Raw genomic sequence first — 25,148 nt, forward strand, 5'->3', positions numbered from 1 at the left:
ACTGGGTTGTTTTGCCCTTTTCTGCTGAACACACTTATATCCAGGTCCATTGGTTAAGACATATATACATAAACAAAATTTCATGTTTTTCAAATTATGACCAAAAGACTAGGAGGGTTTGCTTACAGAGCAAGTCAGAAATATTTGTAAAGAGTAAATTGGAATGCAGGAAAACAAACATTGAAGAAGGCTTTCAAAAATAGCAATTCATTATAGAAGTAAGAGCAGAAAGATATGAGCTGAAGAACATAAAACAAACAGCATTTATATAATAACTGTTGATATTTATAATATTCACATGTGAAAAGATTGAAAATACATAAAATAAAATGCCAACTAGTTAGTTGAAAAACCAGTTTAATTTTCCTTGTGTTCATTTAAACTTCCTTCTCTTCTCTATGATAGTCTGTATTTCTGTTCCTCTGAGAATTCCCTCTTTTCTAATGACTCTGCTCCCACCTCAATCTGGCTTGAAAGTTAAAGACTTAAAAAAGAGCTGCTGGATGTAGAGAATGGACTTGAGGACACGGGGAGGGGGAAGGGTAAGCTGGGACGAAGTAAGAGAGTGGCATTGACATATATACACTACCAAATGTAAAATAGATAGCTAGTGGGAAGCAGCCGCATAGCACAGGGAGATCAGCTCAGTGCTTTGTGACCACCTAGAGGGGTGGGATAGGGAGGGTGGGAGGGAGACGCAAGAGGGAGGGAATATGGGGATATATGTACACGTATAGCTGATTCACTTTGTTATACAGCAGAAACTAACACACCATTGTAAAGCAATTATACTCCAATAAAGATGTTAAAAAAAAAAATGAGCTGCTGGTATCTATTCTCTTCTAAAGATGTAATTATTGTGACTACAGTCACCAAAAAATGGTTTCTTATTCTCTTACTATGTGATAAAAGAATATACCATATTTCCCTCTTTTAGACCCAAACAATGCCATATTATGGGCAAAATTTTGAAACGATAGAGTCAAATTCTATTGTAAATGAATTATTGAATACCAAAACCAAACAAATACTTAAGAGGACACATGAAATCATTTCAATAGACACATGAAGCTTACTTTGAGTGTTTTACAAAATTATCCAAGTAGTATGGTCAACATAGATAATCAACCATATATGACTCAAACCATATACTTCTGTGTTAGGAACCCTGATATCCCGTTTAGCTGTCTATATCGTTGTAACATACTGAACCATTGCCAAATCATTTCAGTTTGTGTTGTGTAAAATAAGTCCTACTCTCTACAATACTAGCTTATAGTTTTGGTTTCTTCGATTTCTTCCTCCAGGTTCTGTGTAACTTAAATGTAGACAAATGCTATCTGACATGTTTTTTCTCAATGTCTAGTGGTAAAAATGGTTCAGATTTTTCTAGTGATGCGTATTGTTTTCTTTTAAACATATTCATTAATACGTATAAGTACATTAGGCCAAATAAAATCAACTTGAAAATGAAAACCAAAATATGTACTTGGTAAACACACTGGTTTGCTTAAATGAAATACTAAAATATTTCAGTATTTTTTCAAATGTTAATCTGCAACCAATTTAACCTATCCTAAATTCTTTAATGTGATTATTCAAAATATTTTAAAAAATTGTCTTATAGGCTTATAGAATGTTTTACAAAAATCTCTGTCTGCTTTCTTTTTTTTTTTTTTTTTGCGAGGGCTTTCTCCAGTTGCGGCAAGTGGGGGCCACTCTTCATCACAGTGCGCGGGCCTCTCACTATCGCGGCCTCTCTTGTTGCGGAGCACAGGCTCCAGACGCGCAGGCTCAGTAATTGTGGCTCACGGGCCTAGTTGCTCTGCGGCATGTGGGATCTTCCCAGACCAGGGCGCGAACCCGTGTCCCCTGCATTGGCAGGCAGACTCCCAACCACTGCGCCACCAGGGAAGCCCTCTGTCTGCTTTCTTTAAACGTTATCCTAGCATAACCATAGAATAGAAAATGTGGTTTGTGGGTCTGGATTGTTTCTGTTTCATATTCTCTACATATAATTATTTTAGAACACTATTTCAACATGCAATTTTGACAAGCAGAGTTATAGAGGCAGTTGGCATAAGTGTGGCAGCAAAACCATTACATTCCATGTGTAATGTAACCATGCCTTTCAATTCTCTTTTTGTGCCACCTACTGAAAGTGTGACTTTGGACAAGTTATTTAAAAACTCTAATCCTTAGTTTCAGTTTCCTTTTCCGTAATATAGGGATAACAATAGTACTTCATAGGATTGGCTGGAAGGTTAAATGAATTAAATCATGTCTAGTGCTTAGCATAATATCTAACCTATAGTGAACATTCCAAGTTAACTATTATTTTTAACATAGTTTTCATGTGGCTAATTTTAATCAAATTCTCTAATGGTTTTCTCTCACAAATAATAAAATAGCATCAAGGTTCGTGTCAGTAATATAAAACTGCCCATGTTTTAAGTAATGCAATGATACATTGTCATCTTTTTGTTACAAAACACAAGAATTCAGCATCAGAAAGATAATTTCCATGTGATGAAGGGCAATAGATCAAGCAACCTAAATTATCTTCCCAAGGAGTTGTCTGCAAATTTCCACTTTCCTTATCATGCTGATGCCAGGTATTATGTTACTCCATATTCAAAGTTCTGCCACAGTATGGACAAAACACTTGCCTTTGATTCCCATTTGGTTTTGACATGAGGTCGAAATTTCCAAATTACTTTCCTCAGTATTAATCCTGAGCAAAACTAGTCATGGAAGGAGGAAATACAAGCAATAAAAGAATAGCCCACTCTACAGTGTACTACTTCCTTGTGCTAGTTTATCTAATTTAATTTCCAAATGCTCAGCTTTTTCCACAAGAAAACACAAATCATGTATCCGAAAGGAAAGCCCGTGCCAATCGGAACACTGCCAAAGACAACAGGCAGAAAGCAATAAATGTATGAAAAGAATAAGCAGTATGGCTATCTTTTGTCTACTGGCAATGGAACTTTGAGTTGATGGAATCATCTGGTTATGTATGACACAAAGTAGACATAACCTCTAGCATTAGCTCTCTTTGGGAGGCTGCTGGTGATCCATTCAGCCAGATTAGAAAGAGTCCAAGAGTGTTTCAACCAAGGTGCTCAGTCAAGTCCTGCTAGAGAGGAAATGGTTGCCCTTCCTCTATCATGCTCCCTCCTCCACTGCCCATGCCTTTCAAAGTTGCTCATTTAATATTACATATAAGTACAGGCTGCATAAGGAACAGACATGCTCATTTTATGTGGCCAAATGGTTTGCTCTCATGTGTGAATTGCCCCAGTGCAGGTGTGCTTCTTGGTCTCCTAATGGGCAGAAAACTAGAGAAGAAATAGTCTGGCTTTCTGAATGCCTGTGATTCTTATGCTCTAAAAAAAAAAAAAAAAAAAAAAACCCCCAAAAAAAAACCGAAAAACAACCCTTTTAGAGATAAAATTCATAATAATAGCATACACCATAATACTGAGGCTTTACAATATCCCAGGTGCAGAGATAAGTACTCTACATTCATTATCTCATTTAACAACCCCTTGAAATATCATTATCCTTTAATAAAACTGAGGTAAGCTGCTCCAGGTCACAATCCTATTAAGTGATCTTTTGAATTTGAATGTTTAAGTTTTTAATAAAGTATCAATAGTAAGGCTTTTGTCTCGTTTAATATTCATTTAGTCACTTATAACTATTTTTGATGCATAATAATATATTGTTCACTGTTTCTAGATACTGGGGAAACAGTTGTGAACAACACAGAGCAAGATCCTGATCTCATGTTACTCATGGGACAGTGGAGGGTAAATAGACACATATATTACATAAAGTAATTCTACATAGTGTTATATGCTTTTTAGAAGTTAAAATAGAATTAGGAGATAGGCAAAGACTGTGGCAAGAGTGAGGGGAATACTCCAGATAGAACTGAAACAGGAGAAGATAGGGAAGGAAAGCATTTCAAGCAGAGACAGCATCCTGTGTCGAACATTTTTTTTTAAAGTTAAAGCTTAAGGTTTTTGAGGGGCAAGAAGGACAGACAATGTGAATAAAGCATAAGGCAAAACTCCACACTGGGTTTTTTTTTCCATACTAAATGAGGAAAATTAAATTCAAAGAACATAACTTACTAAATGACTTTTTGATTCTGCAGCTCATACTCTTATGTTACATCTTAATGTTCCATCAGCAAATGTTAGCAATGTAATATCCAGTCATTCTTGGGTTTTGTTTTTCCTAACTACTAAAAGGATGCTACAGTTGGGAGGGTTTACTTTGCTTTCTCCTCATATACAGTCATATCAGTGGGTACGGTCTAGGAAAATAAGCTATGTCTGCAAGAGTAGGAAACCAGATTGCAAAACATACTATGATTTGGGGAAGAAAGATGTTATATTATTTGTGTTATCTATTTCAAATTACAAAATTTTAGTCCATTCTAATAACTGTATAGTTTTTACACCAAGCAGTGGATCATTAGCATTCTTAAAATAATTTGTCATTTTGTTCCCATGAAAATTCAGTTATGCTTAAATAGTACTTACATTTAAATATACGTTATAAATACACTTATAAAGAAGTTGCATATTTATTAGAAAAATCAACAGAAATATGTAATCTTTAACATTTAGTTATAGTTTAAATAATAAATTTACTCTTTAAAATAAGTCCAAATTCTTTAATTCAGTTATATTTCCATACTTGGGACTCTTCTCCATAAACCAGTATGAGCAATTACATTATAGAGGAACTGGTTTTCGTTAGAGTAAACCCATTACTTCTTGCACCAGTTTGTCCTGATTTAAATCTGATACTCTAATGTGGAAATGCAATGCTTTTATTATATAATTACAGTGGACTTATTTAAAAAGCTTTCCAGCCAAGACTCACATTCCTGAATAGGAATGCTTTCAGCTCTCATCACGTTCAGTTTGAGAGGGAAGGATTTTTCAGCACATTGATTAAATTCATTAATTTGGAAGTAGACTCAGTGAGTATGCTCTAATAAAACATTATATGAAAAACTATAACTAACAATATCCAGTGTCAAGCTGAAGGAAGTCTAGAATACATACAATAGAATAGAATGTATCTCAGAACTGTAGTGCACAACAAACTTACAATGAATACACTCTTACCACAAGAGTGGAGAAAGCAAGGATGGTCCTGGGTAGGCACTCAGAGGTATGTTATTCAAGGATCGCTACATGACTATTTCTGAACTCAGCCATTGCCAGACTTCTGACAGTGCAGATTTGCCAGGTTTTAAACAACTTATTTAAGTGATAGCTCTGATTTGCAAATACAGGGACATCAGAGCATGATTTGTAGATAAGACTCTCTATTCTCTGTTTCAATGTAGGATTTCTTTAAATAGTTAGCTTTATTTAAAACCAATTTAAAGATTGAATCATGAACAGTTTTCAGGAGAATAGTTACAGCTTAAAGGAGAAAGCCATACTTGTTCTAATTCAAGAGATATATGAAGAAACTGGAAATGAGAGAAAGGTTCACAATATTGATTGAATGTTTTCAAATATGATCTATAAAAAAGAAAGGTGAGAATTTGTGTCACTTGTCCTGAAAAGCCAAAATATAAACATTAAAGGATCATTTTATTAAGTTGAGAAATAGATTTTTTGCTGAATTTCAGGACTACCAAGAAATGATATCATCTTCTATATAGTTGTAAATATGCAACTTGGCTTTAAAATTATTTAGAATCACTGTCTGAAATGTCAGCAAAATTAAGATGGTTTAAAAAAAAAAGAACTACCTTTTTCCCCATGCAAGTTACGTGTGCTCTTTTACGTGCAAGTATATGGAGCCTTTTGTCTGGGTTGAAAGTAAAAGCAAGATGTGCTATGCTCTCAGATTTTAAACAGTAATTAAAATATAATTTATAAATAATTCTGGTAAAGCTTATTTATTTTTTTTATCTAAACGGTTCTTCTTTGTTTTTCCAAGGATCATTATGAGTAAGAGTCATTGCCTCTTAGGGCTTGGCAAATCCCAAATTTCTGTCTCTCTCTCTTCCCCTCCCTTTCTGTTCCCTTTCTTTTTATCCCCCACTCTCTTTCCTTAATTGGCTCTAATATAAAACTGAAGTATATCTGGTAAATAGTGTTTCATGTTCTCTGCTTCTAATTTAAAGCATGGATGAGTAGTAGACTTTTCTTTTCTCTCTCTAAATAAAAAATAACAAACAGTACCCTAAGTCAACTTTTTGTATAGTCTTGGTTTTTATTAGGATGGATCAGTGACCCTCACTCAATTAACAAATGAAAAAAAAAAGTTGCCTCTACCCTAGACTAAGCAAGAATGACTGCAGTATGAGGAACTGGGTTCAGCAGCAGAAAAGAGATATTGATGGATTTTTGTACACACAATGATTTTATGTGAAACATCAGCTCTCCTAGGAATTGTTTCCAGGTTAGTTGGAAGAAAGCTAAGATTTCTATTGCTCCTGACTGTATGAACGTGCTTCATTAACCATTCAGTTAAGCATTTTCTGAGATGGCCCTGGTCTTCTTTGGATCTAGCTGCAGGGTATCCTATGTTATTTTACACAGATGCTTCTACTGGTTAGAATTGTAAAGAGCCTTACTCTAATGTCTTTCTTTGTTGATGGAGACAACAAAGGCCAGACAAACTCAAGGGACTTGTCCAAGGTCACAGATAAGTCATGGGAAAGTCTGTCCTAGAAATAAGTTTCCAAGTCAGTTCATGTCTTCATTCCTTAAAAATGTATTAAGTGCCTACTATGCGCAAGGTTGTGTGCTAAGCCCTGGAATGTGTAAAGAAACAAAGCAGTGATGATTCCTGCTCTCATGGAGCTAAATTTGTGCTGTTCTTTCCATTATTTCCTGTTTTAGCGGATAGTTGTTTTGGGTTGATAGTGGCTTTTCCTATTTTAGTAGATAGTTCTGGGAGTATATATTAAAAGTGCCTTAAAATCAAAGACCACAAATTCTTTAATACAAATTCAAGTACTGAGTAAGCTATGCGGTATCTTGTGGGCATTAAAAAAGTTTTATTATCTTTGACTAATTTACTTAACCTCAATTTTTTTCTGATATAATTATACTACTACTTTGGTTTATAAAATTTTTCATTCACTGTGTACTTATTTTTCTATGTGAACGTTATAACAATTTCTTTTAAAATGTGGTACACATAAAACTAGAAACTGTGTTCTTTAATTATGTTTTAAAAGAGCCCACTGTTAAAATATGCCAATCAGGGCTAAATATTTATATAAAATCTTTTAATGGATTAATAAGAAAGAGCAAGAGTGACAACTATGCCAATAATAGTGTTTTCCAAATGAGACTCTCCACTTAACAATGCATATATATCATCTCAGCTATGATATAGATACTAATAGAATCTGCATTTTAAAGATGTGAAATTGCGGATTAGAGAAATGAAAGAAGCTGTTCGATACTATGCAGCAAGTAGCTGACGAAGGTGGAATCTGAGACAAGATGTGCCTGTTTAGAGAACATACTCTTAACCACTCACCTGTAGTGAAGGCTGTCTAACACATAAAAAAGTATTTAGAATGGTATACCTGGGCCTAATGTGACCCAGGTTTCTCATGTTTTATATAAAGCCTGAGAATGTATAATAAAAAAGAAAAATTAATTTGAAGCTTTTCTTCTTTCTGGTCAAATTCTCCATTTTTAAAAGATGACTAAAGTCAAATAAAATTACTAAGCCAAACAGAAAGTACATAGATGGGGAGGAACCCTAGATAACTTAACTACTTAGAATATAAGTAAAATTAGGTGTTGAACTAGATAATCTCTTCAGTTTTTATGGCTTACCATTTCTACCTGTTGAAATTCTACCCTTTATTCAACACTCATTTCAGTGAGATTATCACCTCAAGAATCTTCCAATTCCATAAGTCAAAATGAGTCTTTCTTTCCTCTGTCTTCCCATAGCTCTTTGTAGCTCCACAGCAATTTTGGGGGCTTTTGTTGTTGTTGTTGTTGTTTACTTTGTATTACTATTTATATAGGGATAATGTTAGGTGACTAAGTAAGTGTAGTCTATGTGCCTACATGATTGATATTGTCTAATGACAAAATTAGTACCTTTTACTGTATATTGAAAGTTCGCTACATGCCAGGTACTGTGTGTGTCTTCTCTGCCCAGTATTTTAAACGTTAGGACTCATTATAAAGAAACAGGCTAACTGAAAAACAGAAATCAGGATAAGTCCATACTATTAGTAAGTGGTGATGGCAAGATTTGCATATATCCCATGTTTTTAATTACTGTATTACACTATCCATTAAAATTAACTTGTGCCTGAAATCAAGTATATATCTATCATGCTAACTCACCATTAAAGCTTTTTATAGTTCACTATAGAAAATGAATAGTTAATTGTAGTTTCAGAATAAACTCTAAAAATAAACAATGCAACTAGTTAAAAACCTTAATTTTTCTTTTATGTAGAGGCCAAGAACCAATTTCCATATATTGGCAAGATATTTATTTGCTTTAATGAGGTTTTGCCTATGTAGCATGTCACAAATCTTTTTTCTAAAGCATCGAAATTTTTAGCAATTAACATATATATATATATATATATATATATATATATATATATTGCATATAGTATTCTTGATTTAAAAAAAAAGAAAACCTGCTCTTTTTCTGAAAAAAATAAGGTCTATCAATATGTTGAACATGAAGACGATGTTTGGGGCAACATGAAATTTTTAGCCTCTCTTTTTAAAATGAGAAATGGGTCTACAGATTGTATCTTTAAAGCTAAAGTACTTAGCATGTATATACACAATTTCAGTTTTTTAAAAAGTGTTTTTCTACGGAGAAAATAAATTAATTCTGAAGTTTAAAATTTTAACCCTTCAATTGAAAATTACTTGTATTGTTTGAATAGCATTTGCTTTTTTAAATATAATATATGTAAAATACAGATATAAAAATATTGAACCAGATTTTCTTTCAATTCCTAATCAATAATAAATGTAGTTTATATGTGTAGATTGCTTTCAGCCTGCAAAATACTTTCAAAAATGCTAACTTTCCTGATATTGAAATTATGTATTTTGTTTGAAAAAATTAACTCTTTCATTCTAATCTTCTTTCCTAAATTATAGACTTGGGCTTGAAAGTAGCATTACAGATCATTAGGTGCAGCTATGAACCCAGTATAGAAATCACCTATTTCATAATTCCTGCTAGGTTGACACCTAATATCTGAAAATCTTGGGTGACAGATAGGTCAGTTGGTCAACAGATGGTTCAGTCTATTTTGTTTGCCTGTTAGAGTTTTTTATTTTTTTAAATTGAGCCAACTATTTTTTCTCTCTGTGTTATTATACAAACTCTATTCCCATTTTAGTCTTTCAGATTATTGAAGTCATCCGCTGTTCCCTGTTTATTTTGTCGTTTGGCTTAACATTTTTGGTACCTTGACTCCCTGATCAGCAGATATTATTTTCTTTAATTTCTTCACTGTCCTGATAAGTCAGTTCTATGACATCCTCTTTTCCTCTTACAAAGTCAGTCCATAGTAGACACAGTAAATGACTGGTCTAATTAGAGATTTGAAACTGGATACTTTGCATTTATGTATAGTCTGGCTTGCAATATTGTTTTCCCTTGGCAGCCCACTATTGCCTCATTAGTACACAGCAAGCATTTGCTCAGTTAAATCATGGCTTTTTCATAAAGAAACTGTTAATTTTACATTTGGTTTTATGGAGTTAGTTTAGAACTTTATTTATATCCTTAAAATTCAAACTTGATTGGAGCCATAGGACTTGGAATTCTAGGACACTCTTGTCGTCTTTTTAACTACTGATTTTGGCATGCAATATAATTGCTATATTTAAATTTGTGTCCTTCAGAAATTTAATATGTCTGAATATTTTGGCTTATTACATGCAAAATAAAAAGAGATCATTTAATCTGAAGGGTCTCAGCTGTATTAGTATTAAATCTGAAGAGATGGTGGGCTCCTAGATGGTAATTAAAAATTTATTCCACATTCAGCACAAACTAGTTGCAGTTTCAGAAATACTACAATAAAAAAATCACAGAGATTTCACTGAGGAAATGATGCTAAGGTTTAGATCTGAAAGATGACTACATTTAACTAGACTAGAGGAGCAGGGAAGAGACTATACAGAATATTCAATTATAGGATACATTAATGACTTTGATTTTATATAAATTATAATAGGAAGTCTAAAATTTTTAAAGCAAGGGATGACAAAATCAGATCTATATTTAATATAAATCTTTGAAAATATTCTGGCTGCGATGTTTAGCATTGAATGAAGGTGGTGAAAGTGGACTTACTGAGGCTAGATAAGACTAGGTTGGTGGTGGTGGCAGGAGAGATGAAACAAAATGGATAGGTCGGAGGGCTGTTAGGAGGTTTTATCCACAGAGTATGAGGAGAGAATGATAGGGAGGAAAACTGAGACGGTATCGAAGATTGCTCCTAAGTCTATGGTTTATGCAACTAGATTGCTGGTGGTGTTATTTGTAAAGATGGGTCGCTCTGGAAGAAAAACTGCTTTGGGTTAGGAGAAGGTAGATAGTATGAATTTGTTTTGAACATGTTGATTTTGAAATACTTTTGAGACGATATATCTCAAGAGCCATAAAAAGATAAATACCCTTTCACCAAGAAATCACAAGTCTGGGAATGTAGCCTAAAAAAATAGTGTAAAATATGGGGAAAGTTATGGCTGAAAATGTCCACTGCAGTGTATTTTATTAATAGGAAAAGCTGGAAGCAACGTTAATTTTCAAAAATAGAAGAATGATTTAGTAAACTTTTGTCAACTTACTAAATGCAATATTAGTTAGCCAATTAAATGGTTGTTTTTAAAACTTCTTAGTGACATGGAAAGAATTATATAATGCTAAGTTGTAAAAATAGTTAAAATAATTTGTACATTACAAATAAAACTGAGTAAATACAAATGAGTATGAAATAAAACTGGAAAAATAAATGAAATTGCCCAATAGCGTATTAGAATTGTAGGTGTATATATTTCTTTTCTTTATTTAAAAATTTATTTTAAAAAATTAAATTGTTCTCAATTTTTAAAAATATTGCAAATTTAAGTGCAATTCTCAAGATTAGTTTGTTTTTAATTAATGGTTGCGTTCTTTTTCCTGAGGTTAGAAATATTAAAACATAACCTTTTTTCCAAGAAGCTTTTTAAGATAGTCTTAAATAACTCTTATGATTTCTATTGTATGCCTTTAGGGTAGAGGCTGATCTACATTATACTTAGTCATGGTCATAAAAGTCTCCATGTTAGAAAAACAATCTTAGCTGATATTTGTTACATTTAAATTAATCTTCTCTGTGTTTGTATGTGTGGTAACACGTAATTTTAATGAACTAAGAATCTGAGTTCTAGAGTACTGCATAGATTTTAGGGAATTACTTGTATCATTTAGTTCTAAGATCCAAAAGAGTCATTTTTTCAAATTTAGATACCTTCATTTCTAAATTGTAAAGATTTTGTTTTCAGCAATAAAGAAGAAAAAAGAACTATATCTTTCTTAAATTTACACTAAGTGAGATTTTGAAATTTTATTTTGTGTTTTTAAATTTACTAAATTAAATATAAACTGAGTTTTAGTGCCATATTTTACCAATAAGTTTGTTAGCATCAGTAACATTATTTCACTTTGTCAATTAGCATAAATAATTTATCACTGTAGACCCGAGGACTTTATTTAAAAATTGTCACTTTGGAAAATGGTTTATTTTCCAGTTTTCAATCTATTAGACAGTCATAATGAAGTTTTTCGTACTCCAAAATATTCATTTCAAAAATCTTACATAACCTAAGAGTATATTCAAGAGTAAAGACATGAAGTTTTATTAAACTGTATATAAGCAACTGATATTATGTAACTAATTATAAAGGCAGTGACTGAGAATTGACAGTTTGTTTTGAGCAAGAACATTTTGGCAATTTGTTACAAAATATAGTATAGTAAATTTTATTCTTTAAGAAATGTTTTCCATATTTTAGGATAAAAAGACTCTTCAACTTATTTTGATGCATGTTTTAACACAATTTAGTAAAAAAAAAAAAAAAGTCACATTTTAAAATGTACTCAAATGTTGAATTAGCTTTATTCAGAGTGGAATATTTTTAGTCGGTTTCTAATGGTGCCTCGATAATGTCATAAGTCAAGAGTGCCATTAAAATTCCCCAAAGTAATAGTTAGGGAGTATAGGACCTACATGTACAGACTGCTATATTTAAAATGGATAACCAACAAGGACCTACTGTACAGCACAGGGAACTCTGCTCAATGTTATGTGGCAGCCTGAACGGGAGGGGAGTTTGGGGGAGAATGGATACATGTATATGCATGGCTGAGTTGCTTTGCTGTGCACCTGAAACTATCCCAACATTGTTAATTGGCTGTATCCAATATAAAACAAAAAGTTTTTAAAAAATTCCCCAAAGTAACTGATATTGAAGATTCTTAAGAAAGTGCAAGTTTCCAAAAACAGCAATTATGATGCAATCTCTAGATCCCATGATTTTGAACCCATGAAAAATAATTGTTGGTTGGTTCGTATATTATTTCATGTACTTTGAATATTTGATGAACTGTGGGCTAAAAGCTGGTGCTCCAGTTACAAATGAGCCTAACATCCAGGTGTCTAATAATTTCTGGATTTGGATTACTTTGATGTGCAACTACTACTTTAGTTGGTTCTGAAGCTGCTAATGTTCCAAGATGATTGTTGGAGGAGGAGCAGGGGGAGAGGGAGGAGGAGGGAAGAGGGAAGAAGAAGAGGAGGAAGAAGAGAGGAAGAGAGAGACAATGACAGTGACACTGGTGATGAAGATACAATAAAATATAGCTACTCTCTCTTTACACTGCATTCTTTAATTACTGGTGGTGAGCAAAATTATGAAGACCATGTTAATGCATAAGATAATTATGCATTTTTAGAATTTACTTTCCTGTCAATTAAAAAAAATCACAGTTGATAGGTTGAATCAAGAAATTGGAGGAAAAAAAAAAAAGAAATTGGAGGAAGGCTGATAAATTGGGAATTTGGGATTAACAGATAACACTACTATATATATGAAATAGACAAACAGCAAGGTCCTACTGTATAGCACAGGGAACTATATTCAATATCTCATAATAACCTATAATGGACAAGAATCTGAAAAAGAATATATATATGTGTGTGTCTATATATATATATATATATATATATATATAGACACACACATAACTGAATCACTTTGCTGTATATCTAAAACACAGTAAATCAACTATATTTCAATTAAAAAAAAAGAAATTGGAGCTGACTCTCCCTCCACCCTAAAAAAGAGTAAACTTCAAGTAAATTTCAAAATATAATTTAACTATTTTAAAGATGACCCCCCCCAAACCAGGAAAATTAACCTAACTATAATATATTGAAATTATTTCTAATAATATATATTAAATGCCATTGCTATTTTTTGCACAAAATACCAGTTCTTATAATGTACCATGTATACTGATACTAAAATTGACCAAGAAGTTGAAAATTTAATTAGGAAGGCCTATAATATTTGGCAGTTTCCAAAGCAAATAAGGATAGGTTTACATATTCATTTTGGCTCCCTTTTTACTGCATGACTTCATTCTTATATGCGTACTCATTTTGTAAAGTTGGGCTTCAGATATTTTATCTATCTCCTTTCTCTACATTTTATAAAGTCAACATATTTCAAATTATTTGAAACATTCAATTTATTGTAAACATTATAAATCATCTATATTTCATAAATTTTATCAGCACATGGATAAACATGCATATGACACTGCATTCACCAAAGATAATCAGTAAATTAAAAAAAAATTTTACATGTACTTACTTGAAATAAAAGAATATACCAAGTGAGATAAGCAGTGATGCAATAGATAATCCATGTCCAATTATAGTCAGATAAAACAAATTCAGTGCAGTCTGTAATTTGTATGAATAAAAAAAAAATTAAGGCTCATATCAATACTATAATTCTACATGAGTATAAGCTCAAAATCAATAAAATAACATATTTTTAAAAACATGTGATCTGATAGCCTTACCATTTAGTTTGCAAGCCAATGAGTATTAGAATACATCTGGAATGAAGAATATCTATGAAAATTTATCAGGTGATATTAAAATTTATAAATTGCTCTTTTTATTTAAGAAATTAGAAGTCACATATTAAACATATGAAGAAATAAATTTCTTGATCTACGTTGTATAAAATATGAAAACCAACATTTATCATTTTGGAGGACATTGACAATTTTCACTCTATCAGTTTGTGCACCTTAAATCAATGATTTTTGTTTGTTTGTTTAGACTTAAATGGCAGATAAGGCTTTCTTTCCTAACTGGGTTTTTTTTTCCTTTGACAAATTTGAGGCTCCAAAACAAGTCTCAAAACAGTAATTTATAGGCACCTCTGATCTGTACAAATAAATTTTTTATCTTGGTTTTGACTTTTTCTCTGATTTTTGTCTTTATTCTATTGTAACTTACCATTTTATTGTGTATTTTTATAATTCTCTTCAAACCCTTCTCTGAATAAGCAAAGAATACATGATTTATAGTTATGATAGCTGGCAGTTATCAAATGCTTACTATAGGCTTGTTGGTTTTCTAAATATTTTCCTTGTATTAAGGCAATTCTTATGAAAACCTTGTGGATGGGTTTAGTATCCTCACTTTACACAGGAGGGGACTGAGGCAGAGAGAGGTTACAGCTTGCCCAAGGTCACAGCTGGTAAGGAGCAGAAACAGGAAGTCAGAAATCAGAACTCAGTTTTAATCACTGTGAAAAACCGCCTCAATATACACACACGTGCAAATATATGCAGGCACTTTGTATCGAAGCTTTATTGTTGTGACAAACTGTGACTAACCTTGACTTTACTGTATGATGTTAAAAGTGGGAATGCCAGTGAGGGTGACCTAATAGCCAGTCAGAATGAAAGCCTTCCGCTGAGGGAACTGTGTAAACCCCGCTGGGCTTATCTTGTTTACTTGAGCACAATTCCTGACCGTAATTATAGGAATTCCACCACAGATGAAAATTTTCTTTTTTCTTACATTTTTAAAGTATGTTTACTTTGGAAAATTCTAAACTCCAATACTGAGACACTGAATTACCTAGCAGGATTGCTTCCTCGGTATAATGACCAAATCAATAATTATTTCTACGAAGATATTTTTGTTCATTGTTTTTATGATGAAGAGGCTTTACAATGGAATGAACACTAGCTAAATTTTCTCCAATATTGTATCGGTAACTAACTTTTAAAATAGTGTAAATTAAATCTGAATTTATAATTATTATTTACCTTCACTTTCTCATGTGTGTTAACATTACATTGGGTATAATTTGTCCATGTTCTGTTGCTTGCTGGATGTCTAAACCAGTTTCCATCTTGGTCACAGATTTTTGTAACTTTTTCTTTAAAATTAAAAAGGAAAAAAGGAAACAGTAATTTAGTTAACCTAGGGTTTATTACATAGATGTCAAGGAGATTTGTATATAAATTTCTGCTTTTACCTGAAGGATCAAAGTCCTGAAAGTAATCTGGGCAGTGCTGCATTGATTCCGTTCCTGCAGCAACATCATTCCAGCACAGCCATCCATCCCAGGTTCTGTTGCAATAGATGCCTTAAGGGGAGAGTAGAAATTAGGGCTTACTAACTCCCTCTAGTTATATAGAAAGACATGAAGTCTTAATGGTAGACTCACACTGACATGGAATAAAGACTGTCTACTGAAAATGAAGACATCATATAAAATCTTTATAACAATTACTTGGATTAGTCACAAAGTAATTATTAGAATAACTAATTGTTAAATTAAATTTAGAAATATCTAAAAAATATATGAGGTTTAGCTTTAATTCTAATTCTCAAAGGCAGCTATTTATTTAATAAATCACATGGTCTTTGCTGGTTTTCTTAACCATAAAGTAGTGGTTAATTAGTGTCCCTATGTTTGAAATTCAAAAAATATGGGAAATTGAAAACGTGTTTTATTTTAGAAACTGTATTCTTAGGGCAAGTTATAGTATTTTCTGAAGCGAACAGATGAACATTCCAATATTTCCTGTTTCACCACATTAACCCTGACACATACTTATTTAGGTCCCTCCACCAAATTATAGCTCTTACTTTCCTTCCTTTTCTTTTCAAATGAAGTAGAGTGTTTAATCTCTCATTCTTTTCTTACCAACATTAAGAGAAAGAACCTCTTACATGAAAAAATGTAAAGTTTTTAAAAGACATAGAGAAATAAAATGACCAAAATGTTCCAAAGTTATAACAGTCTGTAATCAAAGAGAGTGATTTTCCACCTTGTTAGGTAAGCACACATAGATAGAAACTTGAATGTTGCATGAGATGTTTATTATTATTAACAGATTTGTACAGCAATCTCAGAATCAATCTAGGCTTCACGGAAGTAGAAAAAGTTCTATTGGCCTGAAAATCTAAATAATTCTAGTTAAAAAAAAAAAAGCCTCAGATAGTCTGTTTTCCCCCCTGTGATTTTCAAACTCTTATATAAATAGCTTGCATCCACATATTACTAAATAAAATGCATATTGTGGCCTATCAGAGAAAAATTTCCTGATACCGTTTTAGAAAGCCTCACAAACACGTCCTTATACTGCTCCAGAAGATTCCACAACACTGGCTGCATGATAGATTGCCACGTCTAGAATTTTTCCAACTGTGTTGTATGGCATTTGAGTGAGACATGAGTAGGTATTCCATTAAAAAATTATGTAATCAAATAGATTTGGAGAACACAAAGTTAAAATAAACATTTCTTTATAACAAGATTTTCTAGAGTATTTAAAATTACAAAGTATATTATGACTCTCCAAGAGGAAGATTTATTATGCATTGATCTTGAACTTATTTTATCACAAAATTATTTTATTATAAAACCCTCATAAATATATTCCTATTGTTCAACAATTAGATTTGAAGCTAGCTTTCACACGTATCTAGATGATTTGGAAGGTGTTAATTCAATAATTTTAAACTAATAACGCTTAGATTTTAATGGAATAAAGTGAGAAGCCAGATCAGTTAACAAAGAATTTGTATACAAATTTTAATTACTTGATAATTCAATCCCTATTGAGCTAATATCAGATAGCTTGTCATTGTCTGGCATATTTTAAAGACATGTTTTAACTGGATATATATTGTAATAAAAATATTTGGGCAGATATATCTAACTACTTCTCCGAAGATGAACAAATTATATTGTTCAGTTAGATTAAGGTTCCAAGAGTTGACCAATGTGGAAAAATTGCTTTTTTTCTCTTTCTCACAAGCAAGTTCATTTTGACAGTTACAAATACTAATAATAACCTACTTTTAACATTTCATGTATATAACAAACATTGTATTTTATACTATCAAATATTTTCCCCCAAATTTAAATTCTTTGTTTCCACTGATGGTTTAAAGATTTAAAAATATCTAAAGTCTTCACATTTTGCTTTGTTTCACTATGAGTGTTGCATTTGACATTTTGAACATAACTCTGCCTTTAGGGTTGCCAGGTAAAATACAGGACTTGTTTTTGCTTTTGCTAAATTTGGCAACTCTACTTGTCCTTCTCAGAATTGAAGCATATATACGGCACTTAGTACGCCCTCAATAAATGTTTCAAAAATACCTTAAAAATATCTTAATGGAAACAGAAGCTCTTGGATTTCATTAGCTTTGCTACCAAATGTATCATACAAAGTATATTATGTGCAAAAAAAAAAAAATTATTTGTCATTTTATTAAGCTACTATCAAGGAGCTTTTGAAAAAAAAGACATACAAATCACATAAGCTGAAGATCAACTGTCACTGATTTAATCCAAGACACATACTTATTTGATATTTTAAATATCTTTATACCATAAAAAAAGTTACTAAAAATATCCCTGTCGCACATATTTTTATTAGAATTTTTAAAGAGGCAAGATAATTGCATCATAAGATGTTCTTCATAAGTAAATAATTAAAACTGCACATATACCATAAAAACTAGCAATTAACCCATTTTTAAGAATGAACCTAAGGGACCCGTAATAATGTAATGGGGTAGTTTTCTTTCAAAAATATATTAAATGCATTTAAAATTAGTCATGTTTACCTTCCGTTTGTTGAACAGGGTCTTGCATAATTTTTTGGTAACATTCATATTGAGCCGTCATGATTTTATTTCTAGTAACACCCAACTGAATTAAGTCACCAGGGTTCTCTTCTTCTGTTTCTGCTATGACAAGAATCTGAGGGATTAAAGAAAATAAAACTTCAGAATTGTGAGAATGTCTGTGAGAGGCAGTCTGTCACATTGGAAAACAGTAAGTGCAGTGATGTACTGCAGGGTCAGTAGGCTCTGGGGGGAAATTCCTGATTTGTAGTGTTTGCCAGTTTCCGTGGTGTAAATATCCCTACCATGTCCAATTTCAAACCACCACCAAGAGTTGCCAATGGCCCCAGTGAGAAGCACAGTCCACAGTTCCCTCTCAGAAGACTGTGGGAGCCAGCTCCAGGCCATGTATCTGGAATGCAGACAGCTGTATTCAAAATTCACCTCTACTTCTTGACCTGGGAGTGTAGACAAGCTATTTAACCACCCCCTCTACCACCACCAAAACTTCTGCTTTCTTATTGTAAAATGGGATAAAATAGTATCAATATAACAGAGGGGAAGTACCTGGCACATGGTAAATGCTTAAAATTGTTGCCATTTTTATAATTACATTTTGATAATCAAAATAATGACAAGTTCATTTATGATGTTGGCAAACAGAATTTTTATTGTATGCACATCAGTAAAGGTCTTAGGCAAGGTATATATTTATATTCTTCCACTTTAGTAGCTTTATTTTAAGCTTCACTTATACTTCAATTTCTACATGACTTTTTTTTCCTGTTTTGTAGCATGAAGCCTGTATAAAACTTTCTTCAACCTTATTTCTTCTTTGCTTTTGCATAATTCCTATTAATTATTTTCCATAAACAGTTATCTTTCTACTCCTATTTTGTTTCCTTATTTTTGATTTTCTATTCTCTAGCAGGAAGTTGAATTTAATTTAAATTTAAAATAAATAGTAAAAGTCCCTCAGTGTGTGGTACCACTCAAGTTTCACCATCACCTCACCACCATTTAACATTAACTTTTTTATTCTTTGATTGGTTTTAATCTCTTAATCAAGATTTATGCAGCTGTTGTGCTGCACAAGTAATAAATGGAAATTTATAACATCAAGAAAAAATTCTTTCCTCCTGTTCTCAGTTTATAGAATTGCATAAAAGCAATATCATTTTTATTCTTACTTAAAAACTCAAGTTTGCACATCGTCTGAATGAATTCAAGAGAAACGGTCACAATTCCTTAAATTACAATAATCAGATTGGTAATCTGTTACAGAACTACCTACAGGGAACCAACTTTGGCCAGTGCAGCTCATTGGTATGCTCAGTGGAGGGTGGGAGCTGAAGAAACAGGAATCCTGTTTCTTGAATTTCAGTCTGTTTACTTAAGATAACATCTAAGAAGTGCAGAATTTGGACTGCTCCTAGACTTGAGAATGTTTTTAAATACAAATGCTGACAGGAAAGTAGTTGTGCTTTTTTCCCGTTTAGGTTTTCTATATTTTTCTTGAGTTTCTTTGTTTGAATCTTTGTGGGGTTTACTTGGAAACACCACAAGAAAATTATTTGCTGGCACAGAATTAGGTGAGATTATGTCTCTGAGTTTCTCATACATATAATAAGAATATAGTCACTGTTTTAATGTGAAACAGAGAAAAATAGGAACAAAAATTTCTGTAAATAAAAATAAAATTAAATGTCTATGACCTATGACCCCTCAAGTACAGCAATTGCTTTTGAGCCATCCTTAGTCCACCCTCCACCTCCAGTCCCACGTCCCCTGCATATACAGGCAGAGGCATGCAGGAGTGCACATACTCACATACACATCTGCCCCAAACTTAGCATCCATGCCTGTCAGAAAATGGACACTTAATACTTATTGGAGTGAATGGATGAGGAAACTAATTTAAGACATAGTGCATGATTCCAAAGTGCTTTTCAATCAATACAGGTCAATCAGTTGGCAGAATGGGAGATAAATCAACAGGTTGGAATTGCTTTTTTAATAGATCTAACTCAGAATCAGCAGGTCTGAATGAAAATATTTCATCTATTATGTACGACTGTACTATAGAGCCATTCCATTTTTCTTTCAAACTCTGGTAATGGCTTTTCTCTGGCGTCCGCACATTTGTGTGCATCATCCCTCCACCCACACTGCACCATCATACTGTGGTGCCTGCTACAGGACTAAAAGCCTAAAAAGGTACACTGAAGGGAAACAAATGATTGCTGTGTTGATTAGATATAAAAATGTACTTAATTTATGCATCCAATAACTACATGTATTTTTGTTATTAGCCTTTATCAATTATGGGTATGTTGGAAGTTAAAACAGAAATAATCATAGATAGGGAGATACATTAGAGAAATTTATGCTTACCATAAAAAAAGGCAAGAGAAACAGAAAATACAGGATACACTTTTTCTCCATCATTAAAGCCAAGATGAAATATGCTATATAATATAAATCAAACTGCAATAGAAAATAAAAGAAATATAATTTAGCAATATTTATGAAATAAACATAGATGGCTCTCAATGGAAAAAATTTTAAAACTACACAATAATTTTGCTTTAAGGATTTGATTAATAGTCTTACATATTACAAATGTTAAGAGCATCGTGGCTTAAAGTACTAAAGAGCTTAATTAAATACATTTTAATTTAACTTAATTAGCCTTACAAGCAGGAAAGCCTCTTACAGATATATTTTTAAGTAATTAGAAAACATCTCACTTTCTTTACCTTTACCAAAATGGAATAAAAAGTACAAAGTAAAGAGTTTCATGAGAATATAAAAACACAAATTTTGATAGCATATTTTACTATAAAGCTTACCTTTATTTCTGATAAGTATTAATCTTATTTTTAATTTTATGAATCCAACAATTTAAGGGAAAAATTTGTATTTCGGACAATTTCTTGAGAGTTAACATCCATAAGTCATAAAAATGGCCTTATGATTTAATAGAAATTATTCTTCACTGCAGCATTCAATTTTTTTAATCAAAAAATAAAAGATTCCCTAAGTCATCTATATTATTAAAATAAGTTTACAGGAGATGGGAAATACCAAATAAAAGTATTTCTGTTGAGTATTTCCAATGATAGAAACAGTTCTCTGCTAACTTCTTAATTCTAAGAGACAAACATTGCAGGAGTAACATGTATAATGCTTACTCCCTATAAGTTCCATGATCAACATACTCAGGCAGTATTTTTATGAAATATAAATGACCATGGTTTAGTCATAAAATATAGTATTTATTTAACTGAATGAGTAAAAAATATTTTTCAAAGGAGATAAAAATCTAATCAATAGATATTTGCCAGTGGACTATGAACTTAGATTTGATTTTGTTAGGAAACATGTCATGATTTTTATTATACGGCAAATGTTAGAATAAGAATTATAAAAAACTTTTCTTCATTTTACTTAGCATTTGCATTATCACATGCAATGAGAGCATGCCATTAACTAGCACACAGAATCTATGCCATTGCTTGCCCTCATCAATGACTTACCTAGAAGAAACTTTTCTTTTTATTCTAGCAATCTTCCAAATAATGTTTTCTCTTCAATCAGTTACACTGGGCTTTTATTATTAGCTGATCTTTAAAAAATACAACCAAAAAAAAAAAAAAAAGGAAGAATTCCATTAATTCTAGATGTAAAAAATCATGTTGTAATAGAGAGAAAACAATGAATCAAAGTTTTTGCAATTCAAAAATTAATGAGTTGATATTTTAGTTTTTATTGCATGGAACAATGAGAAAAATCTAATTTTCCAATACTTACATTCACAGTTGTCTCCAGACTCAAATCACATTTTCTCTTGGATTATACTCAAAACTGTCTTGAAAAATTTCTTAAATCCAGGGTCATGACCTGAAATATTGATATAATAATTTAATATTATTTCAATGAGCCAAAATCATTTCCATAATAAATTTAAAATTTCAAAGAAAATGCCACTAGAAAAATGATATTTTTATTAAGCTATTCCAATTTTTAAAAATCTGTTTTGCTTACAATTTATTTGAGTTTTGTCACAAATATTTGTTGTTTTCCATTATATGGAAAAACTTAACGTCAATTTTCATTTATCCAGGATGGTCAAAACACTAGCAATTAACTGAATCTTTTACTAAGTAAATTTCAAAGAACTAGAGTATGATAAATGGACTTTTAAATTAAACTGTAGTTTAAACTTCCTTTGAATAATTTTATCTAATATTTATTGGAATGTGTTAATCTTAGTTACTTATATCTATTTCCCTAGCTTGTGTGGTGTCTCACAGGCAGAAACCATGTCTGATTGATCTTTGTATCCTTTGTCTCTGGCAGTTAATTTACATTTGCTGTATAAATCAATGAATAAATAAATAAATAAATGAAACAATAAAGTACTTTAGGATTTTAAGCTTACAATCAGGAACACTAATCATAACTATTAGTGAACTGTCATTTCTTCTATTAGAAGACTTTAAGTAGTGTTTGAATCTACACTGACACTGAAAATTGGGGAAAAAAGTTCTTACATCAGCATGTTTACTTTCCTACAGAATAAAGTCCTTTATTCAGTTTTTGAGTTCTGTGGTCGTTTGGATATTGAATAAACAGTAGTTTACTGTACTGTCTTTGGAAGTCATAAAGCTTAAGCCAAATTTAAAACATTAGTCGTCCACATTTTTCTGTATTAAATATATATAAAACACATAGATTTACAAACAGGAATGTAAAGAAATATTGATATTGTTTTATTTGGAAATCAGATAGGTTTTTATGAAGCAATGCTTTGATGATTTACATGAGTCAAGATTAAATTACCTTCCATGTGTACATAGGCTCAAAAATTGAAGGAAAAAGTGCCTTAAAAAACATGTTTGAAGTTTTCCTATATCCAACATATTTGAAAAACAGTTCATGCAACAATAGCAGTTATTTTTGCTGCTTATCTAATGGGTTTCAAAATCAGAATTCCAAAAAGTATCTTAGTGAAATATCTCTTAGCATGCAATAGATCATCCTGGCACCAATAATTAAGAGGACTTTATTCAACTCACAAAATATTGATCAGTGCAAGTAATTCCAGTTTTACAGCTTTCTTTCTTTACCCTATTCCCTAGTGATCTGGAAAATGGGCTATTAGGGACAAGATTGTATTCTGCACTGTGTAAACTTGTAGCACTCCTAACCAAGGGGGCAGGTTCATGATCTCTGGTTTTATCAAGGATGCAGCAGCAAGTTTGGGTGGCAGTCTTTCAAAAACATGGTGGACACCTGTACTCTTCATTAGATCTAGCAATGTCCATTTCATGTGGTGATCCAATTTGCTTGAGGCATCTACTCTACAAAGGACTCATCAAATTTCCCTACCAACAGACACATATGGTGAGTGGTAGTTACGGAAGAATCACCCCTTTCACCAAGAGCTCCCTAGGCCAGTAATGGAGGGATCATGACTGGGCATATAGATAATGCCATCGCAGATACATATGAAGGTCAGTTTAGATTGAGCCTCATATTGGTAGGTGTAATGGCATGATTATTACCAGGAGAAGTATGTTCAATTGTACTCCTAGGTTTAGCTTATTGGTTCTTTGTATACAGCCTCTCATATGTTCATTCAGCAAGTGGTTCTCTCTTCTATGTTTAGCTTATTCCAAATTTATCTTTGCTGAAGTTCACTTGATATCAATTGACCTAAGCTGTTAAGTAAATCATTGTAAATTTCTCAGATCTAGTTAAACTATTTACTGACAACTAAGTTGCATGTTGCCTGGTGAAATATATAGTAGCTCCCATTCAATTTGGAGGAGAGATCAAGTACATAATTAAAGGAGGTCAAGTTAAATGACTAAATCTGGTAGTAGATTTTTCCAAGTGAACTTAGGTTTGTTTAATGGGAAAAGCACTTCTTCAAAACTGAGAAAGCTCTAATTTAAACTCTTAAGTGAATCTGTAATCACAGTGGTACTAGTAGTAGCTACTGGCATTTTCTCTTTCTGCTAGCCTCATGGATCCTATAAATACCATTTTATTATCACACCTCAAAATTAAAGTGGAAGATTTGGTTCTACTACTAGAAACAAAATAACTTTCTTTACTGTACACATGGAATAAAAAATAGCTTATAAATAGTCTACAAGCTTCTTGACCAAAGAATCACCAAAATAAAATTAAAATGATTGATTTCATCACAGAAAGAACTTTGACTTGAGACCTCAAATAACTTTTGAAATATAGCTTCCTAGTCACTCAACGCTTTATGTAGCATCATTCTGGGTTCATTTCTTAAAATTTCAGTAGATCTGCAACCCAAGACAGTTCTACATTTTTTAAAACAGTTCTACGCTTCCAAGTCCACAAAGTTTAACCAATCTTCTTGGCTTACTTCAGTGTAAAAACATGTTTTATTCTACATAAACATAATAGATTAGTGTGACTTAATCAATACTAATTTACCAGAACATAAAAGCGTAAATCCAGTGCCTTTCAAACCTGCTTCTTATTTTCTCAGGTTTTTATTATACATATACACACTTTCCATTAATTTATTTTTCTTAATAATAATTCTTATTTTTAGTTGAGTCACCTAACCCTAATATTAAAAGTGTATGTTCACTCTAAGATTAAGAAAAAAACCCTAATTTTTGTTTTCCACTCCTGCATTTCCAAAATATCTTGGATTTTCAGAGGCCCTAAGCCATATTCTCTCCTCCTTTTATTTATCCAGTCACTATAAAGTTGGCTAACAGAAGCATTTCCCACACATATCTAATTTGCCATTAAGTATCCTGAACCTTTGTGTGAGCAAAGTGAGGCTGTTTCCTATCTAGGTACATGCCTTCCTTTATGGCATATTAAACAAGCTACATTTCTCCTGAATCAAAACAAGGAAAAAGCA

The 25,148-nt window shown here is 32.1% G+C and overlaps 1 protein-coding gene across 9 annotated transcripts in view; it reads right to left on the reverse strand.

Moving 5' to 3' along the window:
- The window catches only part of CALCRL (calcitonin receptor like receptor), a 104,100-nt gene that overhangs the window by 22,147 nt on the left and 56,805 nt on the right, over positions 1 to 25,148 (reverse strand). For all 9 annotated transcript variants that reach the window (XM_061185694.1, XM_061185732.1, XM_061185724.1 and 6 more), the window contains 7 exons: positions 22,037 to 22,126; positions 21,763 to 21,851; positions 20,618 to 20,710; positions 18,224 to 18,359; positions 15,615 to 15,725; positions 15,403 to 15,515; positions 13,923 to 14,014 (listed from right to left, as the gene is read on the reverse strand). In XM_061185694.1, the coding sequence (XP_061041677.1) occupies positions 13,923 to 14,014; positions 15,403 to 15,515; positions 15,615 to 15,725; positions 18,224 to 18,359; positions 20,618 to 20,671 (506 nt within the window). In that variant the 5' untranslated portion in view covers positions 20,672 to 20,710; positions 21,763 to 21,851; positions 22,037 to 22,126. The remainder of the gene's footprint in view (positions 1 to 13,922; positions 14,015 to 15,402; positions 15,516 to 15,614; positions 15,726 to 18,223; positions 18,360 to 20,617; positions 20,711 to 21,762; positions 21,852 to 22,036; positions 22,127 to 25,148) is intronic.

The sequence above is a fragment of the Eubalaena glacialis genome, chromosome 1 (assembly GCF_028564815.1).
Source record: "Eubalaena glacialis isolate mEubGla1 chromosome 1, mEubGla1.1.hap2.+ XY, whole genome shotgun sequence".
Taxonomy (NCBI): Eukaryota; Metazoa; Chordata; class Mammalia; order Artiodactyla; family Balaenidae; genus Eubalaena; species Eubalaena glacialis.